Here is a 19,290-nt window from a genome sequence, read left to right on the forward strand (position 1 = left end):
CAGGGATCACAGTCTGAGTCAAGAGCGCACGTCTTCACCTCAAGGGAGGGGAAAGGCACTATGCGCAAGCGGTACACCCTGCCAGCTGTCCCGGAACTTAACTGCTCGTGCCTGCCAATACACGGGATGACACCGGCTCAACCCGGAGATTGTAGAACCTCACAAAGGTGTTGAGTGCTGCCCAGCCCGCTGCTCTGCAGATGTATGCCAAAGAGGCGCCACTGGCCCAGGCCCAGGAGGCCACCACACTCCTGGTAGAGTGGGCTCGTAACCCCGCAGGGGGTGGCACATCCTGAGCCTGATATGCCATCGCGATGGCGTCAATGACCCAGTGGGAAACCCTCTGTTTGGAGACAGCGCTTCCTTTCCGCTGTCCACCAAAGCAGACAAAGAGCTGCTCGGAGCTACTAAAGCTCTGTGTGTGATCCAAATAGATGCGTAAAGCTCGCACCGGACACAGCAATGCCAAGGCTGGGTCTGCCTCCTCCTGGGGCAGCGCTTGCAGGTTCACCACCTGATCCCTAAAAGGGGTCATGGGAACCTTGGGCACATAGCCCGGTCGGGGTCTCAGGATCATGTGAGAGTAACCCGGACCGAATTCCAGGCACGATTCGCTGACAGAGAACGCCTGCAGGTCCCCTACCCTCTTGATGGAAGTGAGCGCAGTCAGGAGGGCAGTCTTCAAAGAGAGTTCCTTAAGCTCAGCTGACTCCAAGGGCTCAAAGGGAGCTCCCCGTAGACCCCGAAGGACTACAGAGAGGTCCCACGAGGGGATGAGGTGCGGTCTGGAGGGATTCAACCTCCTAGCGCCTCTCAGGAACCTGATGATCAAGTCGTGCTTCCCCAAGTACTTATCACCTACTGCATCATGATGAGCCGAAATAGCAGCTACATACACCTTCAAGGTGGAGGGGGACAGCCACCCCTCCAGCCTCTCCTGCAGGAAGGAAAGCACCGATCTCTGGGGGTCTTCGCATCGGGAAGAACACCACTTAGCGAACAGACACCACTTCAAGGCATACAGGCGCCTCGTAGAGGGAGCCCTAGCCTGAGTGATCATGTCTACCAACGCGGGTGGTAGGCCACTTAGGTCTTCCACGTCCTGTCCAAGGGCCAGACGTGGAGATTCCAGAGGTCTGGTCGCGGGTGCCAGATGGTGCCCCGTCCCTGAGAAAGAAGGTCCTTCCTCAGGGGAATTCACCATGGGGGCAGTCGCGAGGAGCGTGAGATCCGAGAACCACGTCTGGGTTGGCCAATAGGGTGCTACTAGGATGATCTGCTCCTCGTCCTCCCTGACCTTGCACAGGGTCTGTGCAAGTAGGCTCACTGGGGGAAACGCGTATTTGTGTAGTCCAGGTGGCCAGCTGTGTGCCAGCGCATCTATACCGAGGGGTGCCTTGGTCAGGGCGTACCAAAGTGGGCAGTGGGAGGATTCCCGGGAAGCAAACAGGTCTACCTGTGCTCGACCGAATCGACTCCAAATCAGCTGGACCACCTCTAGTGGCTATAAAAGCGAAAGACACATTTAATGTGTCTTGATTTCAGTCTCTCACCCTCCATGCAAAACAAGCTGAACTCCAATATATTACACTGTAAGGTTATATTGCTATTGTTATAAACAGCAAGGTGATTAAAACATATGCATGTGTATATATACAGCATGCATATATATATATATATATATATATATATATATATATATATATATATATATATATATATATATATATATGCTGTATATATACATTTTATATATAAAAATATAAATAATAAAGAATATATAAATAAATTATATATTTTATAATATAAAAAATATTTTAAAATATTACCATTATAATGTAATAAAGCAATAACACACAATTAATAATATTTTTACTATTTATTGTTATTTAGTAGTTATTATTATTTATTTAGTATTTATTACATATGATAAAGTTATTCTGGTTGTGATATCACTTATGCTGTGATATGAGACCCATGCTTACCTGCACTGCTGGCCCAGTTCTGTAGAAATCATGTTACTTGGCCCAAGTAAAGCTGATATTGAGAGGATTTTCCTTCTGGAGTTAAACAGAGCAGGAATGAAGATAAGGGAGTTAAACATGTCTGTACAGCGTTGTGTAACACACTCATACAGACTACTGTTGTGTCTTGGGGAATTCCTTGAATTAGATGTTTATGTTTGTGTAACTCTTTGTCAGACGCACGGTTAGGCTTGCTCATGAGCACCACATTTTAAAATGCTGTGTCTCACTCTTAAGTTAACTTAAAAAAACAACTAAAAAACCCTGCATTCTTTTTCATTAGTTGTGTTGCATCTAGCTTTTTATTTTAATGCATTCGTCCAAACAACCGTCAACCATGGGATCAATTTGTTTTAATGGGACAATTAGGGATAGGTAAACCGATATATCGGGTTTACCGATTAATTTTAGATTTTTATTCATTTTGGACTCTTGTAGACTCTTTGTCCGTGCCCGTCATTGTAATGAAAGAATGTTTTTAACATTCTTAAAAATTGATGTAAAAAAACTGTTTGCCGATTAATCAGTTATCTGCTTTTCCTGCCACCTTAGTTATCGGGATTGGCATATCCACTGTTGTTCGACCACAAATATATACATTATTCATTCAATAATTTATTCAAAGAATGTTGCAACTAGAGATAGAATGATATATTGGTTTTAAAGATTAATCGGTGCAGATAGTTGCTTTTTGGAACTATCGGTTATCTGCAAAAATGTATGCCAATAGTTGCTGCTAGTTTTTATTTTTTATTTTGTATTCTTTCGCATTCCTCTGTGGCCAGTGCTGGAGGAATCTACAGTTAGAACGGCTTAGTTCTACAATATAACAGCGGTTTAATATGTCATATTATATAATATAATAGTTTAATATTCCTCGTTAAACCTCATCTGGTGAAAATAAAATATTTAATATATTAAAATATTAAGGCTATAAAAAGCTTGATTTGGTTAATACTTAACATAGAGCATTGTAACAAGGTCAAGTCTCCGTCATTTCAAAATAAGAGTTTCCGGTGTGTTTTGGGCTTGTTTATAGTTAAAAGTCCTGTGTTATGCACCAAATCTTCATTTTTTTCTGGTTATCATCAGGATTTTAATTAACTGCAATAAACTGCATCTCGGATTTTATTCATTTGGGACTCTTGTAGACTCTATGTCTGTGCCTGTCATGGAAGAAAATAATAATAATATATATATATATATATATATATATTCTATAAATCAATTTTAAAAACTGTTGGCTGATTAATCGGTTACTGGCCTCCACCACCTTGGTTATCGGTATTGGCAAAATCCACTATCGGTCAACCTCTGGTTGCAACAGTCTCCACAAAAGGTTGTGCAGAAATTACACATACAGTACACAGACCCTTTCATCAGCTTTATTACCTCTGCTGACACCTCACACACATCACAACACAGACAAGCTAGTTTAATCATGAGTGTTGCTCTTCAGATCTCTCAAAAATCTTAACCGTGTTTGTGTGCGGCTTCAGTAACATGAGTTATAGAAAAGTTGTGCTTGAGTTCTGCAAGTACACACTGAACTGACTGTTGACGCTGACCGTGTTGTGATGTGCTGTTTGTGTTTGTGTTTCTCTCATGTGCAGGCGGATGAAGAGAGAAACTATCACATCTTCTATCAGCTGTGCGCGTCAGCTAAACTGCCTGAATTTAAAGCCCTCAAACTGGGTGAGAAGGACACTCATCAACAGCACATTTCATATGAATATAAAAATAATAAGTCTATGGTATGTGTTCATTGACATAGCTAAGTTAAAGTGTGTATGTGTGTGTAATATGTGTCTGATTAGAGTGTGTTCGTGTTTGCTCAGCATGTAGAGCGGCTATCAGAGCTCTCCAACTGAGAGACGGGCTGTGCATGCACACACACATTATGCAACACACACACTCACTCAACCACATATGAACTTTCATGAGCGAGCATACAGTGCCCAGTGTCCATGAACCTCCCTCTAGATCTCTATACTGTTTGCTTCACACACACACACAAACACACACACACTGCTGGCTCTGTGCTCTCTCCTGCTGTTTGCCCACTCAGCTGACTTCTTGCTCAGCTGACGCCCCGTTAATGCAAGGGTTTGTGTGTCTATGTATGTGTGTCTCAAACGTTCTCTGTTGCCAAGCGACAAAGTATCATTCCCTTAATCTATGAAGAGGGTTTTGTATTTTTACGGTCTGTGTCTCTGAGACATTGATGTTGAGTTTCATTAACACAGATCTGTGTAGTTCTGACTATGTTTTTGAGATTTCTGCAGATTTAAAGCACATAGTTTATTATGTTTGTCACTAAACAAGTCACTGTAACATTCTAGCGTTGCATTGCGTCACACTGCATAGCTTTAGCGTCGCAATTTGTGGTTAGCTAACCTATGCTAACAGTTAGCGATGCTAACCCTGCTCTGGAACAGGGCTTTATAACCCATTAAAAGCATAAAAGTGTAAACATTTCTTAACACAGGGTTAAAAGTGGCCTTAACATGGTTAAAAAAGATATTAACCCAGGGTTATAATTATTGTGAAAAGCTTTGGTTTGATAATAGCGTAGCTTTGGGACAAGCTGTTCAGTAGATCTGCTGTGTGTGTATTTTTTGCATTTGTGTGGTATAATAAAGGGTTATTTGTGTGTGTTTTTTTTTCCCCACAGGCATGGCTAATGATTTTCACTACACTAAACAAGGCAGGAACCCGGTGATAGACGGTGTGGATGATGCAAAGGAGATGTCGAGCACCAGGAATGCCTTTACGCTGTTAGGTCAGACAGAGGGTTCAACTGATCTCTGGTTGCGAGACTCATGCAAAATAACTGAGATTGAGATTAATCTAATTAATAATCAAATTTCGTGACAGGTCTCCCCAACAGTGCTGTTGATGTATTCCTAGTAGCTATGTTCTAAAACCTAATGTCAGAATTTTAAGGGTCTGTTCCAAAGTCCATTCAATACTAAAAAAGTATAAATAAAAAATAGCATAATATGATAGAAAACTGACCATTTTACCCAAAACGTGTGTGTGCTGTGCGTATTTATGCTCATTAGAGGATCGCGTCGTTATACTTGTGTCACCTGTATTGAAATCAGTTGCAAATCGAGTGTCCCGTGTGCTGCATGTGAGGAGTGCTAATTGAATGACACACGGAGCTGCCGCCTATATAGAGCGTTCCAAATCGCTTTCTTATAAGGCATTATTTCAGCTGCCTATGTAGTTTTGGAACAGACCCATTATGTTGGCTTGAAATATGTTTTTTCCAGATTCCCTACACCAAGACCAAAATTTCCAGTTGTAACTCCTCCTCAAGCTTTCAGTCTATATTGACCAAACTTGGTACAGACCTTCAGACTGTTCTGACTAGCTAGCCCACTGACGTGTAGTTCATTTGTTGATGTCTGTGTTCAGGTGTGAACGAGACCTATCAGATGGGCTTGTTTCAGATTCTGGCTTCCATTTTACACCTAGGGAATGTGGAAGTGAAGGACAGAGACTCAGACAGCAGTGTTATTCCAGTGAGTCGAACTGCAATCTCTCTCTTTCTCTGTACCCCCCTCCATCTCACTCTTCACTCCTGCAATTTGTCCTTTCCTGTTGAACAAAAAAGGCACGTATGCACATCAACGCATACTTTTAACAAACTTTTTTCTTTCGATTTTATCCTAAACCCCCGAGAAAGCCCCCCAAATCATTGAAGGGTCAATGATTTGATGTCTGTATCTACTAATTATTTGAAAAATACATCAAAAATGCAATTCATGTATTCAGTTAATTAAATGCACTGTTTGTATGATGCAAATGTTTTTGATTTCTGAATTAAAATTTATTTTATTAAAAAAAAAAAAAAAAAACTAAGACTAATTATGACTTAAAAATTCTTTACAAAAATATTTATTTCTTCTTTAATTGAAGATTTGTACCCTCACATGTATTGAATGTGAAAGAAAAAAACTGTTTTACTTGATGGTTGTACCACAGGCCATTTTTTAAAGTATATTAAATGAAAACATTTGTTGAAAATGGTATAAATGCTTTTCAAAACCATTTGAAACCAGCATGAATCCAAATATTGCATTTCTAAGAACTTGGCACTTGAACACATGTTGGACACTTGGATGTTTGCCATTGACCTACTAAGCTTGGAATTCTCTCTCTCTCTCTTTTCCCTTCAGCCAAACAACGGTCACCTGAGTGTGTTTTGTGAGTTAATGGGCATTACGTATCAGGACATGTCTCATTGGCTGTGTCATAAGAAGCTAAAGACAGCGACCGAGACCTACATAAAGCCCATTCCCAAACTACAGGCCATAAACGCCCGTGACGCTCTTGCTAAACATATTTACGCCAAACTCTTCAACTGGATCGTCGATCATGTGAACAAAGCTTTGCATTCCACGGTCAAACAGCACTCGTTCATCGGCGTCCTAGACATTTACGGGTATGTGTTCAGCCACTCAAATGCACACCTCTGAGAACAGACCACACTTCCTCTGAAACATTATCTTCAGTCAAATATGTAACATCTGAAAACACAAAGTATTTGTTAGTGATGCCGTTTTAAAATGAAGTCCTGTAAAATGTTCTTGCTTTTGCGATGTTGATTTAGTTTCGTTTTATTTCTCCAGGTTTGAAACATTTGAGATCAACAGTTTTGAGCAGTTCTGTATTAATTATGCCAATGAGAAACTACAGCAACAGTTCAACATGGTAAGACCCATTCCACATGAGACCAGATCTCATTGAAATTGTTTGATTGCTGATGATACATTGTGATTGATATCTCCTGTTGTCTTTGTGTGTGCTGCAATGTTCAGCATGTGTTTAAGTTGGAGCAGGAGGAGTATATGAAGGAGCAGATCCCCTGGACTCTCATTGATTTCTATGACAATCAGCCGTGTATCAACCTCATTGAGGCCAAGATGGGCGTCCTGGACCTGCTGGATGAAGAGTGCAAGGTACATCATCAAAACCACTGTAGCAGGATTCACATCAGCTCTCTCTCTCTCTCTCTCTCTCTCTCTCTCTCTCTCTGTGTGTGTGTGTGTGTGTGTAAATATACATAATTAGCTTAGTATGAAAAACATAGCATCTAGAGTTGACTTTTTTTATGCACATCTAGGAATTTATTTGGTAAATGTGTTTCCATTGTTGTGTGTCTTCTTACTGAATAAATAACATATCCACCTCAAGCGAGCCTATACATTTTCATATGCATTTTTTCCCCCTGCAATTTTGTTATTTATTTTATTTTATTTTATTTTTCGTTATTTGCATCTTGGTGTTTCCATTGAGCACTTTTTATGTGATATCCTAAAATTAGCTTACAAATATGTGGATGGAAACCCAGCTTATGAGATGCCTCAAAGGTGTGTGTGTGTGTGTGTGTGTGTGTTGGAAAAATGAATCAATAAAGGGTTCTATGGCTTGAACCGAACCAACCAGCTCTGACAATATTACAGCATTTCATTAAAGACAAAAAAGTCAGAAATAAAGAAGAAGTACATACAAAACAGCTGTGTACTTATGAGGGAATTAATGAACTCATTTTGAATGTTGTAATTAAATCAGCCTGGGTTTTCGTGTGGTTTTTAATGTATTTTCTTATCCGAAAACAACATGACTTTCTTTAATGTTCAACACCATATTAACTAATCTTAGGTTATGTTAGGTAACGTTAGTAAACATTTCTAGCTAGCCTGCAAAAAGTCTACAAAACCCACCTTGGCAATTGCTGTGATTCCATGGTAACAGTGACTTATCTGATTGGTGGATCTCACTTTAGGATTGTGGGTAGTGTAGGTTTTCACTGCAGTTCAGCAACTAAAGAAGTTTTTTTTTTTTTTTAACCCTTAAATACATGGGTGTTTCGCCAAACATTTTTACATACCTTGGGTTTTTAGAGACCCGACACGTATATCTATCACAAATGGATATACAAAATGCTCAGATAGTGTCATATTTTATAAATATTTTTCAAACAATTAGAAAATAATAGAATAGAATATATTCTGATATATTTCATGTTTTATTTTTCATATATCAAAGAGTTGATGCAACAAACATAGACGCGACTGGCTGTCAAACACATATTGAGCTACACATAAGTTACACATTAGCTGCACTTATATATTTTCTTAGTAACTTTTTGAGTCTAAATAGAAGCACAACTTACAGAATTTCAGTAGTACACCCAAATGACAATAGTGATATGATACTGTAAATGTGTTACACTTGCTATAGTTTACTTCCATGTTGTTTCTTCATCAAAAATTCTTTTTAAGTCAATTCAATCACTGAAACAACAGCGCCACCTTGAGTATGAAATAGCATGTACCTGTATGTGTACATGACTATGAGATCCTGATAATTCACAATTGTCACTCAGAATGTCATCATGATATTGTATTTATTTGTGTGAATATAGTACTAATTTGTCTTTTAATAAACATATATATACATTATGTGATAGTCAGCAAATATAGATATGAAATAATAAAATACATTTTGATTTGTTGAAATGTAAAAAAAAAAAAAGCAACACTATTACAGATTATGGGTCTTTAATGACCCTATACACTTTTGGTAACAAATCAGTTATTAATGTTTTTTTTTACTGTATTTTTATTATTATATCATTTGTTTTATTATTATTATTATTATTATTATTTTGCAATTTTGCCTCTTTTTTTAACACTATTTTTAAGAGAAATGTTAAGGAGTACTAAAGAGGTGTGGACATAACATGGGAAAAAAAAAATTTGATGAGGTACAATGGGTGGAATGAGGTCCCGGGTCACTAAAGACCCATGGTATGCATTAAAAGGTTGGTTAAACATGAAGTTGATATCACACTGATATATTTTATAGAAGTATGCACATTTGGACATGGGGAAATGCTTCAAAGTATAAATATACTTAAAGTCATTCAATATGAGAAGTATCAATAAAAATAGTTGTAGCTAATTAAAAATTGACCTTTTACTCAATATTTGTGTGTGCCTGTAACGATTGCAGGAATGAGGCGAGAGAAAAGGATCTATATGCATGATAAATAAACATAAAGAAACTCAAACACAAAAATAGTACAAACTGTTACATCCATGAATGGAAAACAACTGACAATGAATACAGGGGAACATGGGGACTAAATACAGAGAACTAATGATGAAATGAGGGACACCTGCCACTAATGAACACAAGGACCAATGAACAAAGACCATGAAAAAGAACTACAAAACCCATAAACAAAGGAAAGACACGGATTGAACAATAAACATACATAGCGTCATGTTATTTTATGATTATTAGAGTATCATGTTGTTAGCTAAGCAATATGCAAACATTAAACTCTTAACAAAGAGAGTAATGTCAGTGTAATAAAACAAATAGAAATGAACTCTTAATCAAGCCTTCTTGCAGATAAAAAAAAGACTATGCACTTATGAGGGAATGAATGAACTCATCCTATATAGCAAAGCAAATTATATCATTGAAGCAGCCTGAATTTTTGGTGTTTTTAATGTATTTTCTCATCAGAAAACACTCTTAAATGCCATAATGCCACAACAATACCATATTAGCTAATATTTGATAAGTTGCTAATTAGTGTTCTCTATGTAGTCTGCAAAAACCACCGTGGCCATTTGTGGTAATAGTGACTTCTCTGATTGGTGGATCTTGCTACAGAATTGTGGGTAGTGTAGTTCCACAATTAAAGATGATATCACACTTTTTTACTTTTACATGAGCATATATCATCATTTAACAACCCCAAAGCTTGTGGTAACGCTGTCTTTAAAGATGTATACATTATCACAAAATGTATTAATTTCTCAATGGAGATTTAAAAAGGATTTTTACTTCCAGAACCTTGCTGGTTTGCTCTGTTTCACTTTGATTTGATTTATAGTCTCTCTCTCTCTCTCTCTCTCTCTCTCTCTCAGATGCCGAAGGGTTCTGATGACTCGTGGGCTCAGAAACTGTATAACACTCACTTGAAGACGTGTGCACTTTTTGAGAAGCCGCGGATGTCCAATAAAGCTTTCATTATTCAGCACTTTGCAGATAAGGTACACACGCTGACACTCACACTGAGGCTGGTTCAGCACATTCTCATAAGCTGCTGTATTTTTGTCAGTTCATTTGTCAATGTATAAATACAGAGATGTTGTAGCTCTGTTCCAAAACCGAGTGAGCTGCCTACACTAATTCTGTTCCAAGAGGTAAGCAACATAGTAATGCTGCCTCTCAGATACCTTCATTTAACCAAATTCTACTGCAGTATTACATATATCCTTCAGCAATAAGACAATTTAGAATGCATTGCGACAAGCTCAGTGAGAAAATAAATCCAATTTGGTAGACAAGTCAAGAGAATATCTGTGTCCTAATGGGTGTATTGTCAGAGTATGTACTGCTTTTGATGGAGTACTTTTTGACCGTTAATAAATTATGTTTACCTTTAAGTATGTTGGTGAGTAGAATGAACACATGCCGGACATACTTCATCCAGGAACGTCGGCATTGTCCTGTGACCCGAATATATGATGTAATAACAATAATCTCGAAAACAAAATCTACTCTGGTTTTGTTAAACAAGTGCAATTTAACCACAAGGAACAACTTTCTCTGTATATATAGCACTTAAGTTGAAAAGTGCCGTCCGACTCGCGGGTTCTGTGCCATTTTTTTTTTTTTAATCCAGCGTTTTGAATGTGACTTGGATCCCGTGCCATTATGGGATAGTAAAGTGTCAAGTGGAATGTGTACACCGAATGTAGAAGGTCATTGGATATTTCTCGACTATTGTTTTATAAATATTGCGTTTCAGACATTCTACACATTTGACGTGTTGCTTTTAGCACAATATAGTACGGAAGTATGCATATTTAGATGTGAGGATTGTTGATCATAAATATACTTAAATGTAATTAAATACTGAAAAGTATTTATACACATATGACTATTTTGCCCCATATTTGTGTGCTATGTAATTTTATGCTTATTAAGTGGCTTCCATATGATGTCAGCATTGCCAAATACATTAAAGACTATGGAGTGAAGCTACAGGGTTAAAGGGTTAGTTCACCCAAAAATGAAAATTTTCTCAACATTTACTCGCATGTGTATGAATTTCTTTCATCTGCAGAACACAAATTAAGAATATTTCAGCTCTGTAAGTCCACACAATGCAAGTGAATGGGTACCAACATTTTGAAACTCCAAAATCCAAATAAAAGCAGCATAAAAGTAATCTATAGGACTCCAGTGTTTTAATCCATGTGTTCAGACATGATATGATAGGTGTGGGTGAGAAACAGATCAATATTTAAGTACTTTTTTTATCATAAATTCTCCTCTCTGCCCATTAGGGGGCGTTTGCACAAAGACTGTGAATCACCAAAAACAGAAGAAGGACAATGAGAAAGTGAAAGTAAAGAGGAAATTGACTGAGCAGGAATCTGTCAAATCGCTTCAGAAGATATGGATTTTACCACCAGAGTCGTCTGGAGTACTTTTATTTTGCCCTTATGTGGATTTTGGAGCATCAAAATGCTCTCGGTCATGACTGAGCAGCTATTTTCTATGTAAACAAGCGGCATGAAAGTACAGCTCCTATCTACTTGAACGGGGAAAGACAGAAATCTCCAAAACAATTGGTCAAGAAGATTATGATCAAAAAACATTTTTTAACTCAGCAGTTAAGTGTGAAAACAATTGTATCATAAATTGTGCTTCTTTGGCTCAGATCACACTAAAAACTGCAATAAAAGGTCTTTGTCTTTGCAATGAAAGGTCCAACTTAACAGCAAACACATTTTTGCCTCACTAATAATGTCTTTTAGAGCACAAAGCATCAAGGAATATATAAAAACTGTCCAACCTTATGAAGAGAGACACATAATACTTTTTATTTATAAAGATTTATAAAGATTTTGTTTCTGAGCATCCAGAGGTCAAGAAAGACCTTAACAATAGCAAGTCTTATTACTTTCTGCAGTAAATAAATGTCTAAAAAGCAATCGCCAGAACCTTTTTACTTTTAAGTCCAAATGCAATTTTTTAATGCTTACTGTGCACACCACCCGCTTTCTTGTTTGACAAACTCGAAAAATCGCCCCTCCGTGGCGCTTTCTGCAATGCTTGTCATGTGGACGTCAGAGAGGCACTGGACGCTGGCATTGAGCATTGCATTGACGCCCGGATGTGAAGTCACTTTAGAGTGTTGCGTTGTTAGCTTAGCAACATGCTAACATTAAACTAATGATTGTTAATAGGACTGGGTAAAAATATTGATTTTCCAATGCATCGCGATCTACATTTAAACCATCTGGATATCGATTCTTAAATCCCAAGTTCTATGTTTTACTAAATGCACAATTCTCTATATGGCCAGTAAATCACTTGCATGAGACTAAATTTCACCTCATTCAACTAAAAATATCTGTGATTAGCCACTGGCTGGTAAATCTTCAGATTTCACCCACCAGTGATTGAGAAGTACAGTATATTGGGGAAGAAGTTCAGCACCGAGATCCTTTCACTACATGTTGAGAGTGAGTAAAAGTTTGGTTTGACTCTTTCTGTGTAACATGTGTCCAAAGATGGTATCCACGCAATCCATTTGTCATTGCTGTTCTTTACAGACAGTTGTTGATCAAAAAAACAAAAAAGTATTTAATTCTAATCACGCATAGCAGGGATGATGTAAAGAAGCTATTCAACTCCTCTCTTGTTAATATGCGCTCATTTACAGACACTCTTTATAGAACTGCCGGTTTTCTTAAAGAGACAGTACGTGTTCAACAAATCAACGTAAATACTTGTAAATAGTATAAATTATGCATTAAACAGATGTAAAGATGTTACAAAATATAATATATGCAATATAATATTACAATTATTGATGGAATACATGGATTTGTACATTCTTAAAAAGTTATAATGTGACTAAAATAATGACAAACAAATAAAATATAATTTGTCAAATTAATATTTTCGTAATGTACCTAGTTAGAAGGGCCCCTGAATAATTAACAGCATTAGCTGAGAGAGAATTTCTGTCATATGTAAACTGATGATGATGTAAATCAAAAACATTTAGTTCTTGCACTGTGCACTTTGGCACTTTTTTGGCCTCTTAATAAATAACCTGGAAGATTGTTTCTTTGGACATTGTGTGTGAGCTTTTTTCTTTCCTCATATGTAAGCAAAATGGACATTATAACTGAAATATACCCATATGAATCAATATAGAATTAATCAAATCGAAATTGGAATTTAATTGAGCGCTTGAGAATTGGAATCGAATCAGGAAATCGTTATCAATGCCAGCCCTAAATGTTAATGTAATAAAAGTAGATTGAAATCAGTTCAAGTTGATCCTTTTGTGCAATTCGCATGAGAAGCACTATTTGCACTAACTTAAGGTTACATTTCAGTTAGGATGCTGCCTATATAGACCATAGACAACAATCTACTGTAAGTGTGTTCAGCAAGCAGTGACTGTGTATGTGTGTCTGTGATGCACATGAGTTCATGATGGTGACAGTGGCGTTCAGATCAGCTTTAAAGTCAGTGTCACATATCTGTGTGAGGACACAGATGGAGGAGGGTGAGGGTTATAAGACACATTTGAAGTGTGTAATAGACATTTAAAACACTCTCAGTCAAAGAGTTTGAACAGCTGATTTCTTAAACAGTATTATGAGGGTTTAATCTGACACTGCTTCCGTTTCCAGTCAGCGTTATACAGCAATCTAAATATAATACATATACAGTATAACCATTCCCAGAGGGAAATGTTAACGCTCAGATGTTGCTCTTTCATGGCTCAGGTGACTTAATGGAGTTCTTAGGACTTTGTCTCAGATGTTTCTCCTGAAATTCATTGTGGAGATATGAAACTAGACATAAATGAGACAATTGCTGGTGCATAGTTAGAGTATAGAGGTATACAGTACAATGAATGTAGATAGCATATCTCAGGTCATTTGATCTTGGAAGAATATAATGGGAAATGTTTGAGTTCAAACAAAGATCTCTAAATTTTCATTGCAGACTTTGGGATCTTGGCAAATCTGAGCAAAATGTGAAACATTGTTGGGATCTTTTTGAAACTGAGGAGACAAAAGGAGGACAAAAATGTGAGAAGCAGGAGACTAAAGAAAAACTCCCAGTTTGTTCTCCATTTATTCTCATTGATGTCTTGGAGAAACAGTTGAGATATTAAAGGGATAGATCATGCAAAAATGACAATTCTGTCAGGTTCCAAACCTGAATTACTTTCTCTTCAGTAGAGCACAAAAAGAAGATTTGGAACATCTCCTTTTGTGTAAATGATGACAGAATTTTCAAAATATTCCTTTAAAGAGATCTCCTTGATCTTTCTCTCTCTGTATTTCAGGTGGAGTATCAATGTGAAGGTTTTCTGGAGAAGAATAAGGATACAGTGAATGAGGAGCAGATAAATGTGCTGAAGGCCAGTAAGGTGAGTGAATATCAGTTCGTTCTGCTCTGATGTCTCAAAAACACACTGTCTGAGCCCAGGCTGAAATACCTGCCCCATCACACCACATAGCACGTACACCGATCGTCCACAACATTAAAACCACCTGCCTAATATTGTGTAGGTCCCCCTCATGCTGCCAAAACAGCACCAACCCGCATCTCAGAATAGCATTCTGAGATGATATTCTTCTCAACACAATTGTACAGAGCGGTTATCTGAGTTACCGTAGACTTTGTCAGTTCAAACCAGTCTAGCCATTCTCTGCTGACCTCTCTCATCAACAAGGCGTTTCCATCCACAGAACTGCCGCTCACTGGATGTTTTTTGTTTTTGGCACCATTCGGAGTAAATTCTAGAGACTGTTGTGCGTGAAAATCCCAGGGGATCAGCAGTTACAGAAATACTCGAACCAGCCCATCTGTCACAATCAATCATGCCACTGTCGAAATCACTGAGATCACGTTTTTACCCATTCTGATGGTTGATGTGAACATTAACTGAAGCTCCTGACCCGTATCTGCATTATTTTATGCACTGCACTGCTGCCACACGATTGGCTGATTAGATAATCGCATGGATGATTGTTGGTGCCAGACGGGCTGGTTTGAGTATTTCTGTAACTGCTGATCTCCTGGGATTTTCACACACAAGTCTCTAGAATTTACTCAGAATGGTGCCACAAACAAAACACATCCAGTGAGTGGCAGTTTTGTGGATGGAAATGCCTTGTTGATGTGAGAGGTCAACAGAGAATGGCCAGACTGGTTTGAACTGACAAAGTCTACGGTAACTCAGATAACCGCTCTGTACAATTGTGGTGAGAAGAATATCATCTCAGAATGCTATTCTGAGACGCAGGTTGGTGCTGTTTTGGCAGCACGGTTACATTTGATGAAAGACTAAATAGCAGAGGTTTCTAACCTTTAACAACTTGTGGCTCACACATAACCCATATAAAAAAGTACAGCACAGAAGTGGTACATTGATGGTATCGGATTGTAATACCATGGTACTTTTGATATACAAGATAACATAGTGCAGGGTCAGAAATTAGTCAGGGCTTGGGGTGAAAAACAAAACAAAAAAAGCCACTGAAATGACAAAATGCTACCAAAATGTAATTAATCTTAGGGGGAATAAAAATGAAATAAAATAAAAAACAGAAAAGGAGTTTCTGTAATTCCTGTTTTTGTTTTTTGTTTTTGCTTGTTTTATTTTTCTAATTATTCAAATTGGTATCCCTTTAAAAATAAGTTGTATTCATTAACATAGCATGAACTAACAGCGAACAATACTTTTACAGCACTTATTATCTTGGTTAATATAAATTCCTTTATATTCTAATAATTATTTTATTTTTACATTAAAAGTGGTATATGTTAACATTATTTAATGCGAAATGAAATAACAAGAACAAATAAAGAACAATATTTTTACAGCATTTATTAATCTTGGTTAATGCTAATTTCTACATGTACTAACACATATTTACATTAAAATTTTTATATGTTGACTTTATTTAATCCATTATGAATTAACAACTTTTAATGTAAAAATGTTTTAGAATTTTTTTGTGAATATTTGGAATTGCTGTGTGTGTTTTTGATTTTATTTTTTGTGAAGCACTTTGTGCTTGATTGCTAAAAGGTGCTATATAAATTATTATTAATATTTTTAATCTAACATAACAGTATTTTTACAGTATTTATTAATCGTGGTTAGTGCTAATTTCTACATATACTAACACAGTAATTTTTTTTACTTTAAGAGTGGTATATGTTAACATTATTTAATGCAAATTAACTAACATGAACAAACAATGAACAATACCTCACATCTTTTTTTTTTTCCTCCCAATTTGGAATACCCAAGACCGTCAACCTGCGCATCTTATCATGTGGCTTGTTGAGCGCGTTGCCACTGAGACGTGGAGGCTTCACGCCATCCACTGCAGCAACCACGCTCAACTCACCACATGCCCCACCGAGAACGAACCACATTATACCACCTCCACGAGGAGGTTACCCCATGTGACTCTACCCTCCCTAGCAACCAGGCCAATTTGGTTGCTTAGGAGACCTGGCTAGAGTTTTTTAATCTTAGTTAATGCTAATTTCTGCATATTCTAAAACATTTTTTTACATTAAAAGTTTCACATGTTAATATTAGTGAATACATTATGAACTAACATGAACAAACAATGAACTGTAAAAAATATTGTTCATTGTTAGTTCATGATATCTAATGCATTAACTAACGTTAATAAATAGAAATTTTATGTAATGTGTTACCAGTAAATTATTAAATGTATTTTATATAAAAGGATGAAACACTGTGTGTTTTATACAGTTACAAATATACACACCCTGATAAAAGTAAAAATGGCCCTTAAAAATCTGCTCCAGCAGTAAATATTGACCCAATTTTATATTTGAATGTCATGGAAAAATCTTTGTATTGTTTTCCATATTTAAAAAGTTCCTATGTCTTTTGTATTGTCTAATGTTCAGAACTGTAATGTTTTGTAATGTGCTGAAAATTAATTAATATAAAAAATAAAATAAAAAATCTAAATTTCAGACACTGCCATGGTATTGAATGATTCTGATATTTATATACCATGGTATTTATGTGGTTATCCATGTTACTTCAAATAAACATGGTAATTCAATGCAATTTTCTTAAAGCATCCACAAATGCCTCTGTGGTCCTCGATTTTACTGGCCTGTCCATTAAGGTCAACAGTCTTAATATATTCAACAAATTATTCCAAAGAAAAATATTGTTGGTCATAGTTATCTTTCATCTAAATGTAATAATGTAATAATCAACTACATAAAAAGACAACTTCTATAATTGCCTAAAATTTTTCAGTCCCTCCACTTCTAGTTATATTTTGATGTGTAACGCCCACCTTTCACAATCCAATCAGTTGCTGATGGATAAAATCAGTTTCTGCCCTTCATTTTTTCCTCACTGAATATATGCTGTTTCATTCGGAAATATGTGAAATTATCGAAGTAAAATGAGTTGTGAACACAGTTATATGTAGAAACAAATATATATACAGTATTAATGAAGCACAATGAACAAAATGGATAATCAGTATAGACAGTAGTAGTTAGAATTAAATAGAAGTTAGTATTTCAATGTTAATATTTTAGTTTTTACTAATATGTTTTCATTCAGCTTTGAGTGTCTTTTGATTCTACATAGAGACTGTCTGAGTGTCTGAAAGCACTTCAGCACTTTCTCCCCTCAGTGTGAGGCAGTACATGTGTGCGGTAAGAGCCAACACATGCCGAATTAACCCACACTGCCTGAGAATAATAATGCTACAGTAACGACTCAAATAAGCAGAATTTCATTGACAAATTTAGTCTTAACTACTCTTAAAAGTCTATCTTTACAATGTTATTAATGTTTAATATCAGTAATACAGTAGGCTCAGATGACTTTGTTGATCCAGATTAGTCTGTTAGGAGTTAATCTAAATCCCTCACATCACATGTTACAGGTCATAGGTCAACTGGTTTTACCATATTCCTTTGATTCACATTCATATCATTGATAATTATGTTACATCATATCATATCACATCATATCATTGTGTTCATCTGTTTGTTTACAGTCAAGATCTGTCATGTTCACATTTGCATTTTTATCTGTAGTAGAAATAAAATCAGACACCAACTACAATATCCTCAAAAACGTGAAGGAAGGAAGGAAGGAAGGATGGATGGATGAATAATGTATATAGATAGATAGATAGATAGATAGAGAGACAGACAGACAAATGGACAGACAGACGCATGGATGGATAAATGAATGGATGGATGGATGGATGGACACGATAGATAGATAGATAGACGGACGGACAGACGGACGGACGGACGGACGGACGGACGGACGGACGGACGGACAGACAGACAGACGGACGGGTACTGTAGATGGGCGGATGGACGTACGGATGAATAGATACTGTAGATGGATGGACAGATGGACAGACGGATGGACAGACAGACAGACAGACAGATAGATAGATAGATAGATAGATAGATAGATAGATAGATAGATAGATAGATACAGTTGAAGTCAGAAGTTTACATACACCATAGCCAAATAAATTTAAACTCAGTTTTTAACAATTCCTGACATTTAATTGTAGAAAACATTCCCTGTCTTAGGTCAGTTAGGATCACTACTTTATTTTAAGAATGTGAAATGTCAGAATAATAGTAGAGAGAATGATTTATTTCAGCTTTTATTTGTTTCATCACATTCCCAGTGGGTCAGAGGTTTACATACACTTTGTTAGAATTTGTTAGCATTGCCTTTAAAGGAGCAATATGTAACATTGACATCAAGCGTTTAAAATGGGTACTGCAGGCCAAATTCAAAATATTGGAGAGAGTTGTCTCCCCCGCCCCCTCCTCCCCAGACTCGAAGCTCACGCGGGTTGCCAGGTTGAGGACACACAACAGGAATGAGCAAACTGACAATGGCAAGCGATGAGCCTTACACTGTAAGTTGATCAGCTAATGTATACGTTTGCAATGTTTTTATTGTTTGCAAATTATAAACCAGCTCATGTGGATTTTTTATAACTTTGTCAATGTTAGCTAGATGTTTTGCTGGCTTCCATTGCTGTAGCGTGCTGTGTTTGTCCACTAACTTGTTTCAAATCTGGCAACTCGGGGTGTCGAAATACTATTGGGAAAAGGGCAGTGGACGAGATCA

At 37.0% G+C, this 19,290-nt stretch overlaps 1 protein-coding gene across 1 annotated transcript in view; it reads left to right on the forward strand.

The window, feature by feature from the left end:
• myo5aa (myosin VAa) overlaps nt 1–19,290 on the forward strand; it is a 141,262-nt gene that overhangs the window by 50,853 nt on the left and 71,119 nt on the right. The window contains exons 7-14 of the mRNA XM_051656695.1: nt 3,638–3,719; nt 4,699–4,806; nt 5,448–5,554; nt 6,212–6,477; nt 6,665–6,746; nt 6,854–6,994; nt 9,983–10,108; nt 14,446–14,529. Of these exons, the coding sequence (XP_051512655.1) occupies nt 3,638–3,719; nt 4,699–4,806; nt 5,448–5,554; nt 6,212–6,477; nt 6,665–6,746; nt 6,854–6,994; nt 9,983–10,108; nt 14,446–14,529 (996 nt within the window). The remainder of the gene's footprint in view (nt 1–3,637; nt 3,720–4,698; nt 4,807–5,447; nt 5,555–6,211; nt 6,478–6,664; nt 6,747–6,853; nt 6,995–9,982; nt 10,109–14,445; nt 14,530–19,290) is intronic.

The sequence above is a fragment of the Myxocyprinus asiaticus genome, chromosome 26 (assembly GCF_019703515.2).
Source record: "Myxocyprinus asiaticus isolate MX2 ecotype Aquarium Trade chromosome 26, UBuf_Myxa_2, whole genome shotgun sequence".
In the NCBI taxonomy this organism is placed as follows: Eukaryota; Metazoa; Chordata; class Actinopteri; order Cypriniformes; family Catostomidae; genus Myxocyprinus; species Myxocyprinus asiaticus.